Below are 22781 nucleotides of genomic sequence, written 5' to 3' on the forward strand. Positions count from 1 at the left end.
TTCCGGCCGACTCTGATCTCTACAGGACACATCAAAGAACACAGAGAATGTTTCATGGCCAAGCAAACAAATAAATACATATATACATACATTTAACGATCACATGCAATATGTAACTTTCATAGAAAAGAAAAAAAAATACATAGAACATGTGTAAAATATGTGTTTTTGAAACGGGGAGAGGTGATTCGAACCCTGATGGTAATACATATCATCATTGTCACTCTAACTAGTGGTTCGGGTGTGTGTAAAATATGTGTTACTTTCCATAAAACATATAATCCAGTTGTCCATAAACATAGATGGTTATAATAAATAGTAGTAAGATGCAGCTAATTTTATGCAAAGACAAACATCTAATGACAAATATATATATATTTTTTTAAAAAAGACAAAAATTCGATCAGTTTATTAATCTGATTTTCATGTGTTGGAAAAGTGTGGGGCAAATCTTCTTCATGATTTAGGGTATCCAATAATTGAGACATGCACCAAGTCGAATAACGAATTATAAAAGAAAAGAAACAAAAAAGACATAGACATGATAGGCCCACAACTTCTTGGTCCTCATTTGCTCAATTTCTACGTTAGAGAGGGGGGCAATACAAATACTTTCTTGTCTCTATATTTATATGGGTCCAAGATTAGTTCCTAAGAGTTGAGACCAATTTTGTTCACAATTTGTAGTCATAATAAAAACAAAATACTCCCTAGATAAGACCATAATAAAATATTATTCTTACCACCCAAACTGTGGTCGTTCAATAAATAAGTAAAAAAATAATAATTTAATACCACATTCTTATAAATTGAAATTATATAAGCTCAAATTAATTAGGATAAATCTTCAATTATATCCTACAACATTTCATAAGAGACATTTTTTTATCCAAATAATTTCATGTTTTTCGTAATTGGGGTTCATGAATTTATTTGCTACACATTGAAAGTATAATGATGCGGATTTTCATAAATAAAATAAAAATAACGGTGTGTTTTTCTTGTGCATAAACTCTCCCAAACACCATAAAATGTTCCCATCAAAGCCCGAGTGTTACAAAGTATTCATTTTTTTCTAAACAATTATTCATGTTATTTACCGTGTATGATTGACACTGATCAAGATTCGAATTTTTCTCTTCCATTTCAAAAAATAAAAATGCTCCCATCAAAATCCCCAAATTATCCTTATGTCCCAACCCACCAAGGAATCTTTAATCCTTTTGTTCCTCTTTCATAGTTTTATGCAAAATTAATCACCTTCTCCACGTGCTGTATTAAAATGATTTTAAAAAGTAAATTAATTTGTCCACGTCAACTTGGCGAGTTGGGACTCCGGACTCTCCGCGTTTTTTTTTGAAGAAAATATGACGACCAGGTCGACTTTCATGCTACCAAATTTGTCCTCAATAATGAACACTTCCACTGACGGCTGGATGGTGACTGCTGGACAATCCAACGGTTCATATCTCACGTCAGTAACACTTGGTTGTTACAAAACAAGGGTAGTTTAGGCCCTACAATGATATTTGTAATTCGCACAATTGCTGCGGAGCCGGAAGGATCCTTCGTCTGTTTGGATTTTACAGTCTTTTACTTCGATTTTCAGGGTCAATTTCGACCAAACAACTTTTCGGATTTAGCTGATCGAATAATATTCTGCCACATCAAACGCGAAGAGTTTAATTCATAGACCGTCACGCACCTGATAATTGCGCACTGCTTCTTACGTTCAGTCATTCACCTTCTTCGTCTCTTCCTATATATCGGGACTCGAGAGCGCTGGTCAGTCGCAATTTCTAGTCAAATCTCTTTTGTCTCTGATTCCTTCTTTCTGTTTGGGATCCAGTGAGAAAGTACGAGTTCATAAAGCGGAAACTATTTTGGCTTTCTACCGTCAGCCGTTATACTTTTGTCCGGTGACTTTCCCGCTGCCTGTTCTTCTTCCCCTGGAGGACTCTGCCCTGTCTCGTGTTTGTTTGGTACCGTTCTGCTCTCTGTATTGAAGAATTCTGGTGGAGATCTATGTATTAAATTGAATTGTTTGGGGCCACTTGTTCTGAATGAGCTCAAGCGAGGAACTCTGCAATTTCGTCGACTTCTGAAACTTTTGGGAATTCTCGTCATGTCGCAGCAAGGTATGGTTTTATGGATTTTTAGCAATTACTGATTAGCATCTCTTTCTTATATTTTCTTTCGCGGTCTATAGGTGGAAACGACGTCATGTTGATAATTGAATTCATGACTTTCTTGCTTTAGGTGCGATTGAATTTCATATTTGTGCTCTCTCTTTTGAAACTATTATCAGGCTGATTTGTAGCAAGCTTCAAGGTTTTTTTTTTTTTTTTTTTTTTTTTTTTTTGAGAAATCGAAGTCCGGAGCTTTCAGATGTTCTTTGCTGCATTTATGTATGTGATTTCTCCGTAAAATTCTCATGGATTCTCGGAGTCTGTAGATTCACTAAGGTTTAATGTAATATGATTATTGGATCGTTTCAATTTGGATGCTTGATTCTTCTTTCCTAATATCTCTTTGCTTAGAAATGAACGCTAAGCATTGATCAGCGTCATTATGGGTTGTTTTGAATCGTTGTTGCTTTGTGATCCCAGGATATGATATCAATTCTCTCTTCCAAGAAGCTCAAAGCCGATGGCTGAAGCCTGCAGAAGTGCTTTATGTCCTACAAAATCATGAGAAGTACCAATTCACTCAGGAGCCTCCTCAAAGGCCAACAAGTAACCTACTGACGTTTTGTGTCTATTTGAGACAATTTACTTATTTCCTTTTGACTTTGATGGGTCCATTTCTTGTTTATGGTTTTAACATTGTGGTCTGAATTCTTCAACAGGTGGATCTTTGTTTTTATTTAACAAGAGGATCCTTCGTTTCTTTCGTAGAGACGGTCATAATTGGCGCAAAAAGAAGGATGGAAGAACTGTCGGGGAAGCACATGAACGACTAAAGGTTTGCTAATGATCGCTATGCCGACATCTCTCTAGGGGTCTTTTCATAAAGAGGCTCTCTGTTTTGTACTTTGTATATCAAATTAAATAACTCATAGATCACTTCAAATGTGGATGGATCATATTGAAAGCATGGATGCTACATTTTTCATTGTAATCCTATGTATTGAGATATAACTTACGGAATTCATACCTTTGTTAGGTTGCAAATGTTGAAGCTTTAAATTGTTATTATGCTCATGGAGAAGAGAACCCGAATTTCCAGAGACGTAGCTATTGGATGTTGGACGCGTGAGTGCATCCTTATTCCTTCATGGCCTATATTACCTTTTTGGCACCTTTATGTCCTTGATATTAGCTATGGTTTCATCTTGGAGCGTTTTTTTATTTTTTTTATTTTTATGAATACAATTACTTTTCAATAAAATAATCTTTTGAAAAAAATTATATCCAGTGTGATAAAGAGAGTTTTCAAATTGGCTCGCTGACACCTCTATTGTAGTTAGGAAGCATTGATTTGTTGTACGTATGGGAGAGTCAATACTTATGCATATGTTTTCATTGCAGGGAGTATGAACACATTGTTCTTGTTCATTATAGAGAAATAACTGAGGTGAGTTCTCAGAATATCCGAGCATTTGCCTTGTGCTTAGTAATAGAGTGATGCATTATTGTATGCCCATCCCGGTTACTGGACTGATGGTCTTTAAACCAGAGGGGCCTGCAGTTGCAAACACTTGTGCAACTCCTTGTAGATTGTTGGCCCCAAGCACATTGTCTTATTAATCACATCATAATTCCTCTTACAACAAAAATGATAGCTCAACCAGGACTTTTTTTTAGTTGCCAGGACTTTTTCTAGTTACCTGTATAATGCATTTTTTTGTCTTTGAATAACGGTTAATGGTGCCTTTCTAATGGTGCGTAATTTGTTAGTCGAGCTAATTTTAGTTGTTGCACGTAAATTTAGGGGAGGCCCAGCCCTGGATCTGCGGCCTTGTTATCACCTGGAGCCTCTTCTACTCTTAGTCCAAGCCCAAGGTCTTATACCACCAATTATCCAAGTGCCTCCTCTGCAACTAGTGATTTGCATGAACCATGTCAGACTTTATCAAGTCCAGCCTCCATTGAAGTTAGTTCTGAGAAAGTCAATGAGCCTAAAGGGGTGGATGGTAAAGGAAAGTTTGCTGGTTCATCGAACCTTGAGGTTACCTTGAGAAGGCTTGAGGAGCAGTTAAGTTTAAATGAAGAGAGCCTCAAAGAAGTCGGTCCATTTAGTTTTCAGGAGACAGAAATTAATGGCTCAGAACTTCTGGATTACGGAACGGGTTTGACAAAGCAGAATCACTATTCAGGGTTATTCCCTCAGACGGAAGAATATGCTATTCATGATCAATTTTTTAGCGGACTTGCTGGAATGCAAGATCCTTCAAACAGTTTTGTACCACTTCAAGATGCAGGTTTGTTCATTTTGCCACATGATGTATTGCTTGGAATGACAATTTGCAATTATATGCGTTTTTCATTTCTGTTGAATCTTAACTGCACAATCTCTTCGATTTTTGTCCACATTGTTGCTGAAGGGATCTCTTCCATTTCAATCTTCTATAGCATCACTAGCATATGCAATGTTGCATCTCAATCCCTGGACTACAATGCTATTAGCCGCGTCCCATTTTATGTTTTTTCTCTCTTTTCTTTTCTTTCGTTTGGTTTGGTTGCTGCATTTCCTTCTGTTCAGTTCAAGTTATTTCGCCTTCTCATTCATTTCCTTCCCTCCATTGCGAGCTTAACTGGTGCAATTCCCAATTCACACACAGAGGAGAGAAAGCTGATGTGTGTCCTTACAGCCGCATGGTTTAAGCAAGGCTAGCTACTCCCTGTTTTCACTTATCATAAAGGGCGTATTCTCTTCCATTCAAAGTGGTAGAGTGAATCCACTAATCTTATTGGATCAAGAAGAGTGTTCAGCCTTGATGAAAGAATTGTAGTTAATCATATATTATCTACAGGCTTACAAAATCCTTATTAAAAATCTGCTTCCTAAGTTCTGAATTTTGGGAGAGGTTCAAAAACAAAACAAATTGAAACAGTACTAGTTTTTGACTTTTGTCTTTGCATCTTGGACATTGTAACAATTTCTTTGGGTCTATCAGTTTTAGATGATGTCTAGTTCTCTTTTCCTGTAGCCCCGCTATTTTTGGTCTTTTTAAGATTCTGTTTTGTTGTTTTTTGTACTCTTTTCTTGTGCACTTCCTTGGTGCCCCTTGATAAAGTCTTTTTTGTGTTAAAAAAATTTTGGTGCTTGGTATCGGTGCAGTATCCAATAGGAAAGGATATACAAATTAAAACATGCTGGGACTGTGAGTGTTGAAGCCTAGGAGAAATGCTTACCCACCTGTGCACACATATGAACTGAAAGGCTTTGAAATCATGCCTCAATGCCCTAACATTTTGTCAATTAGAATTGTTGGCTTTACATGTGGTATAAAGTGCATTAATGCTTTCTATTGATTATGCCTGAATTGACGTTATTCATTTCTGTAAATATAGTTGAAATAGGACAGAAACAAGATAAAGGGAACTAGTGTGTTCTTTTCCTTTTTTTCCCCCTTCATGTAGGTAATGCTGGTGAACATCCTCATCAGTCTTACTCGTTTGGCCGTACTGATGGAAGCAAAGAATCTCTATCTTGGAACGAGCTGCTAGAGACGTGTAGGACTTCATCAATTTCAAAGCTTCAGGTGATAAATTTATACACCTAGATGGAAATGGGAAACTTATAGGAATTCAGCCAAACGAAAATTTCTGTTTACGGTGTAAATTTGTTATATTTGGCATAATGTCTTAGTCCTCTGTGCATATAGATGTTGGTTGTGGATATCCAACGTCAGCATCTGCAAATGTTAATGGTCCTTTTGTGTTTGAGACTTTTTAATTTTATGTAGTCCTTTATAGCCAATTTCAGCATTATTTTCTTAAGGGTGAAATTGCTTTTGCTTGCTGAAGGAAGAGCAGCTATCTTCTTCAAGGAGGGAATTAGCTGATCAGCAAGAGCACTCTCATTGGCCAAACTTCAGTGGACCATGTGATACAAACTGTATGATTTCCTCCTTTTCTTGATGATATTTTGACACCAACTTTGAGCATCTAGTAAGATCTAGTTTTGACGTTCTCTTGCAGTTACAGCTCCTATGTTACTGTCACAAGAAGAAGAAAAATTTAAGATTCATGCACTTTCCTCCACAATAGAAAACCATGAAACTAGTTCTGACTACTATGCAATGCTCTTTGACCAAGGCAGTATACCTCTTGAAGCGGGTTCAAGGGTGACTATTGCACAAAAGCAGAGATTTACAATCCAGGCTGTATCACCAGAGTGGGGTTACACTGATGAGACTACTAAGGTATGAGTTGTAAAATTGTCTTCTTTTATTTTTTGAGATCATATCGCCCCCCACTAGTAGCCTACTGGTTGAGCAGTCATTTATTGAGAATTGAGGTAGTACTATTTTTCCAGAATAGGATTTTCGAGAACAAGGAGATTGACGGAATTTAAGTATTGCATATAATGTATATTATTTATATTAACACATTTGAACTTTTCCTCCGTTTAATTTATGTTGCCAGATCTGCTGTAGCTGTATCCTTAGATAACCTAGATATTCAGTTTGAAATATTTCCTATTAATATTACGCTGTCCCGGGAAGCACTAATAAATATTCCCCGTGCCAGAGAAAGTAATATTATTAAGAGCAAAGAATGACCTCAATTTCACTGGTAGTACATCATAATCACTCATTCAGTTTTCTGCCAATGATAATCTATTTCTCTCCCTGCCCCCTCTCCCTCATGGACTTTGGCTAATGGGAATCAGTCGCCACACACATTATAATTTGGAATTTAAGAATTTATTTTAAAGTTTGAGCAACTTTGTTGATGCAGATCATCGTTGTTGGGTCTTTTGATTGTGATCCGGGAGAATTTACATGGACATGCATGTTTGGTGATAACGAAGTTCCTATTCAGATCATTCAGGATGGTGTTATCCGCTGTGAAGCTCCTCCTCATCCTCCTGGCAAGGTCACTTTATGCATTACTACTGGAAATCGAGAATCCTGCAGTGAAGTTAGAGAGTTTGAATACCGGGGTAAAACTAGTAGTTGCACTCATTGTAATTTCTCTCAAACAGAAGCTACAAAGAGTCCAGAAGAACTTCTGTTGCTTGTCAGATTTGTGCAGATGCTTCTGTCTGATTCATCAAAGCAGAACATAGACAGTTCGGAGCCTCGCAAATATGGAGAATTGAAAGCTGACAATGATATGTGGGGTCATATTATAGAGGCTCTGCTGTTCGGAAATGGAGCCATATCTAGTACTGTTGATTGGCTTATTCAAGAACTACTGAAGGACAAGTTGCCACAGTGGCTGGCTTCCAGAACCCGGGAAGGATGTGAGCGGGAAGCCTGTCTCTTGTCCAAAAATGAGCAAGGAATAATACACATGGTTGCTGGTTTGGGTTACGAATGGGCCTTGAACCCTATTCTCAGTCATGGAGTCAGCATAAATTTCCGAGACATCAGTGGATGGACTGCTCTCCATTGGGCTGCACGCTTTGGAAGGTATATAAAAATGTAGGACACTTAATGGTTCTGTTCTTTATTGGTACAAGGTTATTGTTTCAAGTAAACAACGCCCGCACAAAATTTTTGAAGTGGAATAGAAGCCTCTTTTAAAAAAGATATTGATGGAGAATTAATACTGCTGGAAATCAGACTTCCTTGAGTGCCAGCCTACTGCTCTGTATCTAAAATAGCTAAAATTTAGTTACTGGCGTAAGAAAAGATATAAAATATTTTATTGGTGGCATAGTAAAGCAGAAGATTATGGTTATGTGTTATCCTTTGTACTGCAATTGTTATTCTCCTTGTCGCACATCTCCAATGCTCTTTTGTCATCAATTTATATTTGACCTACAAACTTAGTGTGATGAATTCGATTGCCATTATAGTATGATTGCCTTTTAATTGGCCTATTATGCCCTGTAAACTCTACCTATAATTAGAAAGATTGCTTAGTTCAAACTTAAAGGTCAGACAAATTGTTATTAACCTGTAAGCTCTGATCGTACTCTGACCTTCTGCGATAGGGAAAAAATGGTTGCTGCCCTGATAGCTTCTGGTGCATCAGCTGGGGCTGTGACAGATCCAACTTCACAGGATCCGACTGGTAAAACTCCGGCATCAATTGCATCAATTAATGAGCACAGAGGACTTGCTGGTTATCTTTCAGAGGTGGCTCTGACTAGCCATCTTTCATCCCTCACCATGGAAGAAAGTGAACTTTCTAAAGGTCCTGCAGAGGTTCAAGCAGAAATGACTGTAAATAGTTTATCAAAAGGGTATCTTGGGGCCTGCGAGGATCAAATTTCACTTAAAGATACCTTGGCGGCAGTTCGGAATGCAACTCAAGCTGCTGCACGTATACAATCTGCTTTCCGAGCACATTCTTTCCGTAGACGACAACAAAGTAATGCTCCTGGCAGCATAGATGTGTATGGTGTCAATGAGAATGACATTCAAGGGCTTGCAGCCATATCAAAACTAACCTTTGGTCATGCTCGTGATTACAACTCCGCTGCTTTATCCATTCAAAAGAAATATCGAGGTTGGAAAGGTCGCAATGATTTTCTGACATTACGCCAGAAAGTTGTGAAGATACAGGTATTTTGTTTGCCTCGAGAGTTATCCATTTTAATTTTGTCCTGCCGGAAGTGCAATTTCTTTGTTCAGAACCTCGGCCAGTTTGCATGAGGTCAGCGGTTGTAACAGGATCTCAAGGCTGTACACCTCTGTAACTTATCTTTTTTGCAGGCTCATGTGAGAGGCTATCAAGTCAGGAAGCAATACAAGGTTATTTGTTGGGCTGTTGGAGTGTTAGATAAGGTTATCCTGCGATGGCGACGAAAAGGAGTTGGTTTGCGAGGTTTTCGGAAAGAGATAGAACCCATTGATGAGAGTGAAGACGATGAAGACATTCTCAAGGTGTTTCGCAAGCAGAAAGTGGATGCAGCTCTAGATGATGCTGTCTCACGTGTGTTGTCCATGGTTGAATCTCCTGATGCACGTCAACAATATCGTCGGATGCTAGAGAGGTACCGCCAAGCTAAGGTTAGTCTACTACAAATTTTTCTATTACCCATTAACTGTGCAAGTCAACAGGGAAAGAAGGGAAAGAGTTGAGAGTTGATTGTAGTTTCATTTGTGCACATCCTCCTCTCATGGCACAAGCATAAACTGTAACCAATTCAAGCATAGTTGGCTTACTTTGTGGTGGTTTGCCACCCTTTTAGCTCAAAGCAGGGTTTATGATAACTCCAAATTTGAATCGACCACTAGAATTGTATGAAGAAACCCTGACCTTCATCAGATGTAATTTGCTTATATAGATAGAAACACAAGTTGATTATGGACTTTCGGTTTAGTTTTTGGTGTGCTCAGTTGCAGCGGGTCTATAACTTCTATTTTCTTCATTGAAACTGTTTTTGCAGGCTGAAATTGATAACACAGCAGCGTCGACTTCTCTTGGTGACATCTCAGACATGGAGAATGATGATATATACAACTACCTGCAGGAGCAACTTCCAGTTCCAGCCACCCTTACTTACAGTTCTCGTTGATCAAATTTAACTTCACCTTATTGATGGTTTATAGGTCTAGTCTTGTGTAATAATTTCTTCAGTCCCTACTTAACTGAAATTGATTTAGATTTATAAGTTTGAGTCAGGTAACCCATTAATAGATGCTGTATTTGCCTCTTTTAATTTGCTGTAAATGCCTCTTTTAATTTGCAGTAAATGGTTACTGATGGGTTTGATTTAGTTTGAGCGAGTATAGTTCTTGATCAATCTATCTATTCACCTTCCTAATGTCTCTCTTTAATGGTCCTGAAGATGCAAGACTGTCTAATCACCATCTGACCATGAACTTGATAAGTGCAACAGTTAGAATCTCTCTCAATTGTTGACTACCTGAGCTCGAAGCTATTTTTGGCCGAAGCAAAATTCTGATGATACCATTTTGTTGCCCATGTTGAGTGTTAACGGTAAATCTTTGTGTCATTTATGTATTTAAATTTTCAAAGAACTTGTGCAAAGGATTGGTAAGAGGGCACAACAAGATGGTTCAGATGTTTGAAACTCAAAGCGCATGTGAGAGTTCATAGGTTCTAACACCCACTCAAACTGATTTGACATTATTTTCGTAATGTGACCCATGGGTTTATCATGTTTGAAACTCAAAGTGCATGTGCGTGAGAGTTGATAGGTTCTAACACCCACTCAAACTGATTTGACATTATTTTCGTAATGTGACCCATGGGTTTATCATTGGACTGACGTCCAATGGATTCCCTCATCACAAAAAAAAAATCTTGAATCTCTCAGCCCAAACTTTGTTTAGAAGCTTATCTATCTACCTAAAGGAGCCGAGTCATGCCAATGGTTTACACTTTCTATAGCACCCCTTTTGGTGTTGATTTTTTAATGGGAAGATTCCACCGTGAAAAGCAAGCAAGAGAGAGCGAGAGAGACAGCACCTACCCAGGTGAAATTACCAGTACTTCCCACCCAAATCACAACTGCTTTTATCTTTCAATGAATAATTCATTCAAAAACCAACCAACAAGCCAGGGTGAGTAATCCAGTGGAGTATCAAAACGTATATCAAGTGGATGCATATCATATATTCATTCACTTACCCAAAAAAAAAATCATATACTTATTCAGAGCCCAAGGTGGACGTACGCGTACAGCCTGAGCCATTGAGGCCTCAATTTCACCTTATCTGATGTGCACCAACCAAAAGTAAAGTAAGAAGAACTTCCAGCTTAAATTAACTTTTCAAACTCCGATCCCTTCAAACAGTAACCAAAGAGAGCGTTTTCATTAGTTCAACCAATCATCACAAAGCAATCCCCAATATATGGATAGCACGAATGCACAATGAAACAAAGAAAACAATGAACCAAAATCCCATTTTTCTTTATAAATGTCTCGGAAACTGAACAAAGATGAGCAAACTGGACTATATCTGGACATGTTGACCACATTTTGATTTGTCCGTGGTGCATCTTGTCCTCAAGCATAGTTCAAACGGAATATGTCGTTGAACACGTAAAAGCTTCCCTGCGGCGTTGGCATCAAATGGAACATCTGATTGTATAAAGCAGGGGAAAAAAAATTAATTAGGCACAGTAATTAGCAATTAATATAATAAGAGGAACAAAAGAAAACGTGTAGAACTTCCAAATATTTCGTTAATGCCACAACAGGAAATCTGAAAAAACAACCAATTATGTACCATGCATGCAAAAACATATATACTCACATCACAAAACACTGTATAAACTCAACTTTGCTCCAGTCATAAAAGACACAACGTCCCTTCCGCCTGAACATTCAGCAATTTGATTTACGAAGATCAGTTTTTTGTATTCCGACAAGATTTCACATAAACAGTTGGGGTATGTTCATGAAGCGGTGTTTGGAGGGCATTTAAAGAAACCCTGTTCACTAATTAGCACCTAAGTTATAGAGGGTCAGGTTTCATCCTCACTAACAAGTTTAATAACTTGGTCACTTTCATTCACCTCCTCTCTTGTGAACAAGGTTAATCACCTTCCCTCACATTTATAAAAAAATCACAAACCCTTCACTTCAAAAAACAGTCCAAACACCTCCTCATGAACACAACCTAAGAGATGCCAATTAATATGGGCTTGAATGGGTGACCAATTAAAGCAAGCCTCCTCATGAGCTGGCAGAATAATTTACCCATAAGATGCCAACTAATATGGGCTTGTATGGGTGACAAGTTAAAGCGAGCCTCCTCATAAGCTGGCAGAATAATTTACCCACAAGAGTCTTTAGCTTCATTTACCCATCAGTTATGACATCAGTACTTCTATGGAAATTAGTCATGCTAAATTTCCTTCCCAAAAGAACCAGTTCTTGGGTACAAAATGCACTTGCTCATTCTAACATTTCGAACAGATGCGTAAACAAGCTCAATACATGGAACAGCTTTAGGCCAAAGTACTTTAATGATATTTGAACTTGGCTTATTTCAAAACTTACCATTTCTGAACCTGCTAAGCTATTCTTAGGGCCAATTCGAAGGATCAAGCATATTTTTGCTCAAGTCTGTCAGAATTTTACGACATAAGTTCAGCTATTTTTTAAGTGGAACGAGAAAATCACAGCATGAGAAGTTATTGAACACGCACGAGAATGTTTCCACGGTATCTTCATAAGCTGGAGGACCTTATAAGTGCATAATGCCATAACATTTCAATCTATATCGATGTAATACCAGCAGGGGAAAAGTCAAAAACCAGTGATACCCATCAGAAATGCATCCTCAAAATGAACTTCAAGCATGTCTAAATTAGGTTGGGAGTGGCATTACTTATTATCATGCTTATATTCAACTGTTTATGCTTAATTTTAATTACCTGTACATGGCTTTGTAACAAAACTAAGCAAAAGCAATTGAAGATACCCACCTTACACGATAAGAAAGACAACAGGCCAAAGAACATAATGATCAAGTAACAGCAGATTTGTTCAAATAAAATGTTAGACAACGCAAAATAGGGGACTGGATATGATGCAATCTGGCCAGACATCATGGCTATATTTTCTAACTACATTAGCAAATGAATAACTACTGCTACATGTGCCTTGCCATGCACACTTGCACCACCTACTTTGTGAATAAAATATATATATTCCTAGAAAACTATCAATTGCAATAGCAACACCCCAGTCCTTAACTCAATTCTCCCAATAAAACAAGCAGGATCTTCAGCAATTTAAAAATAATAAAAGCACAGAGGAAACAAGACTACTTTGTTTTCCAAAACTAAGGATGTAAATCCATGTACAAGAAAATAAAACCAAATACTTTCAAACATAGGACCACGCTGATGCAGGTTACATATTCGGATTTACAGGACACCCAGGCAGCGCAAACCAGTACGTGCAAGCACTTCGTGATTCTTTCACCCTTAGCATCTGAATGTGTGTGTCTGTGTGTTACCACCAGACAACCACCCTCTGAAGCACAGACCAGCGTACAATACAAAAGAGGACGAGGATTTGATGATTAAAATGGAACAAATAATTATCAAAAGGACTAGGAGTTAAAGAATAAATGATTCTGAGCAAGAGTAATAATCAAAACTATTCCGAGATCCAAAAGAATACGAAGAAACGAAACCCTAGGTCTACCAAGACTCAATAAAATAGACTTTGAAACAAAAGTAGGGGAAAATTGAATATGCAAACCAGTCCTCCCATTATTAGTAAAACATATCAAGCAATCGCTAGACTATTTCGAACTCAATATCATGCAGATCACACAATCGAACTTTCCATCCCACCTCAATTACATATTATATAGAGCTAACAATCCTTTGCACCCAACCTCAATTACATATTATACACCACCAACAATAAGTCCGTCAAATATGTGAGTTGTCTTATCTCAAATTCATAAGAACCAAAAGTAAACTTCACAGAAATCATCAAATCTCGTATCACACACCAAACGAATGTCATATCCAAACCTGAAACAAAAACATAAATACCTGGCTGAACTTGAGGGCGTGCTGCTCCCCGGCAAGTTGTAGGTTCCCGGAGACGAATACAAGCATACCACCAGCGGGACCAGAAGGCTGGCAGTCGACGGTAGAGATACTGTGCTGGCACTGCTGGAAGGGCAGACCAGTAAGCTTGGCCACAATATTCGAAGAACCCTGAATCTTCTGGCCCTCGAAGGTAAGCATCGAGCCCTCCTGGTACAGGTTGGCTAGGCCGGATCGGTTGGCATCGAAAGTCGTGTAGTAGTGCTCCACGAAAGCCTTGGCCACTGCGTCTGGATCCATCTCTGCTTCTCTCTCTACCTTCTCTGCTTAGAACTCACGCGACGCTCAGAGAGAACGCGGACGATACCAAATCCGACGAGAGAGAGCATGAATGTAGACGACACGCGAGGGTTTTTAATATAATTTTATTTAACAATGATCGAACGGCTGACGCTGAGAGTTGGAAAATACCACGAGCGGTTTGAGATTTTAATAATTGTCTACCGTAATGTACCGCAATTTTATTACAATCTACTACTCCGGCGTGTATCTAACGCTACATGCGCTCCTCTAATTTTATCATCCCAAACATACAATATTGCTAATAAAAAATAATATTAATCGACAGCCGAGTTACTAATTGAAATGGTAAAAAATTAAAGATAGTTGTATTATCCTGATAATCAGAGTTCGAATCGATAATATACATCATCCTTATCACTCAAATTAGTGACTCGGATGTTATACACATAATTTTTATTATGTAATTAATTTACATATACATGTTATGTATGATATAGGTGTTTATTTTATGAATGATTTGTTTCGCATGAGTGATTACAAACAATTCACCTTAGCTTTTGTCAAGACTTAGTATCTCACACGTCGGATTGACATAACTCAACCGATTGATAAATACGCAAAGGTCAAGTAGCTCTCACACAACAAACAATTTTCTGAGCTTAAGTACACCATAAACGCCCACGACCACGAGAGCAAATATGTGCTAACCCATGACCTAGAGTGAACAATATTTGTTGATGTGTTAGAGCTTGGATTTCACTTACCATCCTATATCATATTGGCATAACCCATCAAATCAATAGACATATAAGCAAAGAAACAGCATTTCACACAAAAATTCTGGGCCTTGGTATTACGAAACGACCTAAAAGAACAAATCCATACAAACCCGTATCCTAGAACGGACATATTTGTTGATGTGAATGTTCAGTGCTGTCGACATTTATCATATTCATTCCTTTTATTTCTTTTACTAATACAGCAGAAATATCCAGTGTCCAATACTTGATGAAAACCAGGAAGCAACAGATAACCAGACAAGCATATTGACAAATTTATTGTCATCAAAGAAGAGAACTTAAAAGAAGGGTATTGCATCAAAGAGGAGGAGAAGAAAAAAAATGTCAATACTGATTTAAAACTGCATCTCCAGTACTTCTAAGAAATATACAACTTAAAACCAAACCAAAAGAAATATACAAAATGAACAAGAATCAAGAAATGAACAAGATCCAATACACTGTCAACGTATTGCTTTCGATAACTTTAATTACATCTACTTACAAGAAACAGTAGCTTCTTTTTTTCTCACAAGTGGGTATGAATACACATCATTCATCTTTATTACTGATAATATACAAGAAACACTTAGCTGCTTGTTGTCAAGAAGCTAACCATTCTGTCAACTAAATCAATCTCCTAGAAGTATGATATTTCTTCAAGGTGTCGCGGGTTTTATTGTCGCGTGCAGCAGAGGATGCAATCCTACAGCTTCTATGATACACTCAAAAGTAAATACATACAATGGATGAAGGGTTCTACCTGTTTGGCGCAATCATCTGAAGAACTCAAACGATGATAAATAAAGAGCTCAGAGAAAAAAGACCGGCTGTGCAAGGAAAAATAGCCGGCTTTGCTAATCTGGCTCTGGAGAACATGAATGGAGACTCAAATCCCAACTAAGCAAGCATTGGCTTCTATCGACAATCTCTGTAACAAAGTTAGGGAACGCGTCAGATTGCTTCATCAACAAAAGCTAACGAGGCTTTGACAAAAATAAAATTGCACTCTTGAAGCTCTGGAAGTGAGATTTCCAGGGAGAAGACTATGAAATGCCAAAAATCAAGTTAAGGTGGATGCACAACTCACTCTAGGGAAGAATTTTTCAACACGTCTAGGCAATCAAAAGCATCCCGAAGAACAGGAGCCGGAGCTCGAGTCATGTGCATGGAGTGAAAGTACGTCCTCTTTATAAATTGCCATTACAAGTTCGTTGGAAAAAGCGCAAGACTTCCCTGTACAGTTGTTCAGCTTCAAATGGCTTTGAGACATATCCATCCATTCCAACCCTATGGCATTCCTCTTGTGTAGCTTGAATTACATCTGCGGTCATGGCTAAAATAGGCACGTGCCAGTTTGAAACATTTCCATGGACTTCTACCGACACTTGTCCATTTTGAATATGCGTGTTTACATCCCTCTCCATTTCCCGTATTCTCCTTGTAGCTTCAAACCTGTCGAAGAACGATATTAGAGATGTTCTAGGTTTTTTCTTTAAAAAACACATTTTAGCATAAGATGTTTAAATAACTAAAGAAACAAATCACTTTCGCTAAAATAACTACAGAAATAAATCCTAAATAGAGGCTAAGCATGATGCCTGATTAATGATTATCTGCATATTGAGACCAGACCTCACATGTAAGGCTCCAGGAGTGACACAAATAGCCTAGCAGAATGAGATGGACAAATTACTTTTAGAGAATTGAACTTTTTATTTTTTCAAAGGACAACCACGAAGCAAAAATGAATGAAGCAAAGCAATGAAGCATCACATACCCAAAAGAAAAGGAAGAAAAGTATCATACCCATCCATTTCAGGCATTTGGATATCCATGAAGCAGGCATCAAAATGGTGGGGTGGCTTAAGCAGTGAGATTGCCTTTTTCCCGCTCTCCACGCACACCACATCGGCTCCATACTTTCTCAAAGCAGCGGCTGCTACTTTGAGATTCACATTGTTGTCATCTACAATAAGAATTCTCCTCCCAAGAAGTAGACTGCGAAGAGACATACTAGGGAGCTCCCCATTGCGGGGATTCCCCTTATTACTGACACCTGTGGCTCGTTGTAGGGATGCAGCCAGCATGCTTGCTCTCAGGGGCTTCATGATGACAGTTGGAGATTGTACATCAGAAATAATGGCTTGTGCTCTCGAAGAGCCTATGGAATTAGCAAGTAGAAACAGCTTTGGAGGTTCTCCGCGATCAATATCACTTAATTTTTTGGCAAACAGGGCAGTAGTGGCTGAATCCTGATCCCAGACTTCTTGTTCAACAAGAACCACGTTTATAGGTATATTACTACTACTTAAACTAGATAAACCTTGATTCAAATCAAAAACTACTTCAACTTGGATTCCGAGCCGTTGGATATGGTATCTAGACACCTTAGCTCGGACAGATCTAATGTCCACAACCAATGCTCTCATGCCTTGAAATTCTGGAGACACAGAGTTCAACTGGTTAATTACTTTCTGGCTTGTCGATTCATCTTCACTGGAACAACCATTCGTTAAAACAGCGATAAAAGTAAAAGTGGACCCTATTTTTGGTATGCTGACAAACCCTATTTCTCCATTCATGAGATTAACCAAGCACTTGCTTATGCTTAAACCAATGCCTGTGCCCCCATGTGTTCTGGAAATGGATGGACCAACTTGCATAAAAGGAGTGAAGACACGAGACTGAGCTTCCAGTGGGATTCCCACTCCTGTATCCTCAACCGACACAATAAGATTGATAAGGTCAGATGGTGAAGATGAGAAAGGACAAGCAGGGCCATCTTGACTGAAAGCCCTAAATCCTGCCCAACTCCGACTCCTGTCGGCAACAGGCAAACCACTCAAGGTGTTCTTTGGTGATGATTCTGTCCCCACATCAATTGAGTCGATCACCTCCTCAACAAGATGGACAGTGACAAAGATGTGCCCTTTCTCAGTGAACTGTCAAAGTTCAAACAGATGAGTCATCAGTTCTTATAAGTCTTCGAGGCAAATAATACTATAGAGCCACTCAGGTTTAATTTATCTAAATGATGTATTTCCATAAAACATGCATGTAGAAATAACTGCTAACGTGGAGAATAGTGGCTTAAGCCTAGAGTAGAATGCCAAACCAAGATCTTCAAAGCAAGTCAATTATTTAGATCCAAGAGACTTAATCATTTAACTCCTCATCCTCATATAGAAAGGAAAAAAGGCGGCATCCATTCATCAAATTCAATTTTTCCTTGCAAAGAGTTGAGAATTGAATCGATTCACATGGTATATCATTTTTTCATCCTATATTCCCGCATTGTCGGCAAACAGAACATGGACTCAAATTGCCCAATAATTTCCATTTTACATATGAAAAAAGAATTATAGTACTAAACTTCATGTTGACCACTACTTGGGATATCCAAATGACAAGTGATGGGATGGATGCTCACTTTGACTGAGTTCCCCATGAGATTGATGATGATCTGCCGAAACCTTCCTGGATCACCAATTAGCATTTCAGGAACCCGATCAGAGATGAAAACAGCCAACTGCTCTTGCCCGCAGAATTGATCATGCAAATTTAGTTCAGATATTAGAAAGTGATCAGTAATGAAAAATGTCAAGTAAAAAAGAATACTTAAATAAGCATAAGGGATTGGAAAAGAGGGGAGGCATTCCTCTGGCGAGGTGGAGAGGTGTTGTCAAGGTTGCGGAAAAGAAATGACATGGCTATAGATGCACATTACCTCAACACCTTTTTCTTGAGCTTTCCCCGAAAAGAGTGATAAAACGTCATCCAAGATTGCCCGCAGATCAAATCTCACTGCCTCAAGCTCAAGCTTACCAGATTCAATCTTGGCCTGGTCCAAAACCTCATTTATAAGTGAGACCAAAGCTTTTCCACTAGCCTGTGCAATTCGGACATAATCCTGTTGAGTTACGTCTAGATTTGTGTCCATGAGCATATCCAACATTCCTGAAAACAAGAGAACGAAAGTTTTGCTGTTAAGGTGCAATGGACTGGCAAAATAAATATCTTATATGAACAAACAACATTTTCTAAACTCACCAAGTACACCATTCATTGGGGTCCTGATCTCATGAGAAACTGTTGCAAGAAACTACAGAAAGTTTAAGTTGGTTAGAGCCCAAAATAATTAGGTTTAATATTTGCAAGTGGTGAAACCTAAACAAAGTTCAACCGACTGCCTTTATCAATTACCTGTGATTTTGCAACGTCAGCTGCCTCAGCCCTCTTTTTCAGCTCCATCACCTGATGATAATCATCTTCAACTTTGGCTATTCGACTAACAGTTGCATGGCATATCTGCCCCACGAGCAATGCAATCACAAGAAAGCCAATTGAAGTTGTTATGGCTAACCACGGCCATGGTGGTTTTTGTTTGAAGCTGTAAGCCATAAGAAAGAATTAATTCATCACACCTTTCCACTATGAACAAAAAAAACATATCAAAAGTATCATAGGTACGATATCAGAAAATTTGGATTCAGCTTCTATAAGATACCAGTATACCACAATCTCGAGTTCATAGGTAAGATATCAACAAAAACATATAGTTGAAAACATTTCAAGTTTTCAGCTATATCATACGTCTTATCTTAATATAATCGAAAACAATTGAGCTTTGTCATGTCTAGGTTCCCTGGTTCTCTTGTATGGTAACAGCAAATTCAAAAGCAAAAGATCATTTGGGGAGGTGGAAAACACTTGCGATAATAACAATGGTTCATGAAGCTCCTTTCGAATGAAAGAACAGAACTTTCATGGTAACTTGATGAGGCACAATAATTCATAACATAAAGCCACATAGGTCTGCACTGAGGAGAAGCTGAACTCTGGTACATTCAGAGAGAGGAATTATAGCTTACCTGCAACGCATCTCATGTTTCCTGAAGGGGTCCCCAAAATTAAGGGAGCTCACATGCTGCAATCCATCATCTGATATATTTGAACCGTACATGCTGATAGGATGAGAGGAATTAGTAGTATCATATACATCCACAAGTATAGTCTGTTTGCTTGCAAGCTGTTGAAGCAGCCTCTCTATGAGGGACTCGATGTCAAAAACTCCACCAAGATACCTGTTTGGGAGAAGTAGGAGGAGAGCCTTAATGATTATTGTTAGAGTACTGATATGTCATTTTATTTGAAGGTCATCCAGACACCAAACGATTAACAATTTACTTTATCGAGTTTTTTAAGTAAATCTCTCTCTCTCTCTCAGTGAACTCTTCAAGGATTCCACACGAGTCATTGCACAGGGGGATAAGAGAAAGTCTTGTTATAAAATTGGTTTTTTTCTAAATTTCTATTCGAAGAATATCACCTGAGTATACCCCTTAAAATATCAATAATCAATCTTTCTTGCCAACAAAGGAAACATACCCGTTAGTTGCCTGAATCCGGTCCTTTGGAGTTGCATTTGAGGGGAGATCTGTCTTGTAAACAGCAAATGTCAAAATAACTCCAAGGCGGTTAGATTTGAGCAGCCTAAAAGGAGCAGTAAGAACCCCCTTTCCTGATGCTCTAGCACGCAACACATTTTCACGATCTTCCTGTTGGAAACAAACGAATCTTGACAAATGAGTAGTAACATCTATAAACTTCAGATTTTTCTTATGAATCAGTGATAAAGTTTTCGAGATGTATGAATACAAGCTTTCTATAAAGTAAGACTTTCCGGAAGGTGGCCCTAGCCCACAACTGAGCTGCTAGAAAAGCAATGACAACCATCACAAGAATCTTAATTTCTCAACCATGAATTCAACTTAATTCAAAATGCTGTAAAACTCATTCAAATCCATTGGCGGCATTGGCAACGAACTAAATGACAGAAAAATCCAGAAATTGGAAAAGAAACTCACCGTTCCAGAGAGCATATCAAGGGAGACAACGTGTGCAACAGTATCCTGTGCAAAGATAACGGGGGCGTATTCCTCCTGCACAGGGGATGGCTCCAATGCCTCTGGGTTGTAATCATCTTTATGAACTGGGTTTTGTTGGAGGGTATCCATCCGCTTAATTGTCCAGCCTTGCTGTTTCTCAAATTGTTCCCTTTCCGAGAGGAGCACCCTCACTGCATATGCCACACCACTCGTAAGGGGCCTCTCGAACGCAGTTCTTTCCGTGTACCTTGCAAAAGTTCTCTGTGAATTCTGAAAGTTAATTTTTCTCCATAACTTGACAACCAACTGGTCACATATCTAAAGCTCAGGTCTAGTTGCAGTTTCAAACAAAATTTGTCAAGATTAGCATTCCAAACTAGAAATGTCATACGAATGAACCAAATTCAACAATTTGACAGGGCACCCAATGCAAAATCATTCAATTATATACATAACAAAGCACACAAACTCATCATTACAAAGGCAGATCTACACTTCGACATCAAGGAGGATAGTCTTGATGAAACACTCGAGATATAAAAAAACATCGTATCAAAGCAATCAAACACATGAACTGGAGAATTATGGCCTTTTGCTGAAAAAACTTTCGGATGAAAGCAATCAAGCACATGAAGTGAAAAAAACATCAAATCAAATCCATTTACCTGATCAATTGCAGATGGATTTTTGCCATGGTGGAAGGTTGAGATCAAAATGGACATGGCCTGCACATGATTCATGCTCACATTGAACTGATCCTGCAGCATCCTAGCCCTCTCGTCGCACATACTTGCAAGCGTCTCCTTTCTCTTCTCGGTGACTTGAGAACTCATGCACCAAAAGATCCATAGAGATGCCACTGTCGAAGCAAGCACCCATGCAACCAAGAGCTTCCTCCACCAGGTCCTTCGAATTCTTTTCGAGTCGATATATTGGCAGTAGTGATGGTGAAGCTTCCAACTAGTCCCCATGATCTTGTCCCACAAGCAACTGACCCGGGTCTTAACACCATCACCAAGCACACCAGTCTTAGTGTCAATGATTTCACCAGTAATGAACCAATTCAAGGAAATCACTGATGCAAACCAGCAACATAGCATCCAAAGTAGGTGTCCCACCTTTAAACCAAACCCAAATACAAGGAGCAAACTCATCCAAAAGAAAAGGTACCAACACAAGCTACCTAGAAACAGTAGCCAGCTCAAGTGGGTCTGCCTTACTGACTTGCAACAAAATTCCAGCTAGAAAATGAGGAGGAGAGACCCAATATCAAATCTACAGGAAATTAACAAGTACAACCCAACAGCTACAAGAATCCAACTTTGAGACAAGATGTACAAGAAATGAAGATGAGCAAAGACCAAAACAAAGCCTGGATTGGATCATCTACAAACAAGTTGACTGCATAGAAGAAGTGGATATCACAGAAGATGCTACCTTATCCCCACAAAAGCAGCAAGGGACTTCAAATGGGAAGGCGACAGAGAACCCAAAACTGAGAAAGACGCGAAATTCACACAACATAGTAATGAATCAAATAATCCCCCTAAAGATTCTTAGTTCTAATCCCAAACATAACTTGATCTTTCTTTCTAATCCTGTTAGCTACCAACCTAAAACCCAGATAGAAATGGGGGCCAAAGTGGCAGACTCACCAACAAAGATTCCAACTTATTTATCAAAACAGAAACGAGAAACCCCCTACAAAGAATCTAAACTGAAAACCAAAATTTAAATCTAAATGGGTCCTCAAAATCTCACAACTCATGTGAAGAAGAAAATCAAAGAAGTCCTAAAAAATTTCACTCACACAAGACACAGTAGAAAAAAGGATTACACAGGACAATATATGACAAGTTGTAGTTTTAGTTCAAAGAAAGGCTGAGAAGAATGGATTCGTGGAAACACTAACAAAGAAGAATCTGTCAAAGAAAAGATTAGAAGGGAATATAATGTTTGTAATATGTCTGCTTGCATAGGCCATTATCTCATATCTCTATCCATACCATCCACCGGAAAAAAGAAAAAAAAAAAGGAATATTTAATAACAATTATTAATTTTTTAAAAAAAATATTAAGTATCTAAAAAAAATAAGGGCAAAAAATATTAAGCTTTTTTTTCCCCAACTTTCTATTGCGTCCACATCCCTATCTATCTATCCAAATACCCAATACGCAGTAGGCAACTTCCACACGCA

The 22781-nt window shown here is 38.5% G+C and overlaps 3 protein-coding genes across 4 annotated transcripts; 1 reads left to right on the forward strand and 2 right to left on the reverse strand.

Moving 5' to 3' along the window:
• The first annotated feature begins 1775 nt into the window (after positions 1–1775).
• Positions 1776–9878, forward strand: LOC119999426 (calmodulin-binding transcription activator 4). Its single transcript, XM_038846980.1, has 13 exons — positions 1776–2138; positions 2610–2735; positions 2849–2964; positions 3166–3254; positions 3531–3576; positions 3934–4423; positions 5586–5707; positions 5973–6063; positions 6147–6370; positions 6909–7585; positions 8113–8686; positions 8837–9133; positions 9514–9878. The coding sequence occupies exons 1-13, from the start codon at positions 2126–2128 to the stop codon at positions 9640–9642; spliced, it is 2994 nt and encodes a 997-aa protein (XP_038702908.1). The 5' UTR covers positions 1776–2125; the 3' UTR covers positions 9643–9878.
• A 950-nt stretch (positions 9879–10828) lies between these two features.
• Positions 10829–14007, reverse strand: LOC119999427 (nuclear transport factor 2B-like). 2 transcript variants are annotated; one of them, XM_038846982.1, is made up of 3 exons: positions 13614–14007; positions 11351–11413; positions 10829–11175 (listed from the first exon to the last, which is right to left on the reverse strand). In XM_038846982.1, exons 1-2 carry the CDS (start codon positions 13908–13910, stop codon positions 11387–11389), a joined length of 324 nt encoding a protein of 107 aa, XP_038702910.1. In that variant the 5' UTR covers positions 13911–14007; the 3' UTR covers positions 10829–11175; positions 11351–11386. The 2 variants fall into 2 exon arrangements, with proteins under 2 accessions (XP_038702910.1, XP_038702909.1); XM_038846981.1 differs by lacking the exon at positions 11351–11413 and having other exon boundaries at positions 13614–14004.
• Positions 14008–15100: 1093 nt separating this feature from the next.
• On the reverse strand, positions 15101–22550 carry LOC119999425 (histidine kinase 3-like). The gene is made up of 11 exons (XM_038846979.1): positions 21249–22550; positions 20563–20844; positions 20084–20253; positions 19567–19779; positions 18899–19085; positions 18746–18797; positions 18423–18652; positions 18126–18224; positions 16502–17637; positions 15783–16147; positions 15101–15623 (listed from the first exon to the last, which is right to left on the reverse strand). The coding sequence occupies exons 1-10, from the start codon at positions 21735–21737 to the stop codon at positions 15883–15885; spliced, it is 3123 nt and encodes a 1040-aa protein (XP_038702907.1). The 5' UTR covers positions 21738–22550; the 3' UTR covers positions 15101–15623; positions 15783–15882.
• Between the last annotated feature and the right edge of the window lie 231 nt (positions 22551–22781).

Source organism: Tripterygium wilfordii, chromosome 6, assembly GCF_013401445.1.
Source record: "Tripterygium wilfordii isolate XIE 37 chromosome 6, ASM1340144v1, whole genome shotgun sequence".
Classification (NCBI taxonomy): Eukaryota; Viridiplantae; Streptophyta; class Magnoliopsida; order Celastrales; family Celastraceae; genus Tripterygium; species Tripterygium wilfordii.

Bases quoted from the DNA above. Each gene is read 5' to 3' on its own strand.
- LOC119999426 (XM_038846980.1), top strand. The intron at 2,736-2,848 runs GTAACCTACTGA...ATTCTTCAACAG, and splicing joins GCCTCCTCAAAGGCCAACAA to GTGGATCTTTGTTTTTATTT. The intron at 9,134-9,513 runs GTTAGTCTACTA...CTGTTTTTGCAG, and splicing joins AGAGGTACCGCCAAGCTAAG to GCTGAAATTGATAACACAGC.
- LOC119999427 (XM_038846981.1), bottom strand. From the start codon at position 13,910: ATGGATCCAGACGCAGTGGCCAAGGCTTTCGTGGAGCACTACTACACG. The intron at 11,176-13,613 runs GTATTTATGTTT...TTATACAATCAG, and splicing joins ACGCCCTCAAGTTCAGCCAG to ATGTTCCATTTGATGCCAAC.
- LOC119999425 (XM_038846979.1), bottom strand. From the start codon at position 21,737: ATGAGTTTGCTCCTTGTATTTGGGTTTGGTTTAAAGGTGGGACACCTA. The intron at 20,254-20,562 runs GTGAGTTTCTTT...TGTTTCCAACAG, and splicing joins TTGATATGCTCTCTGGAACG to GAAGATCGTGAAAATGTGTT. The intron at 19,780-20,083 runs GTATGTTTCCTT...TCTCCCAAACAG, and splicing joins CGGATTCAGGCAACTAACGG to GTATCTTGGTGGAGTTTTTG.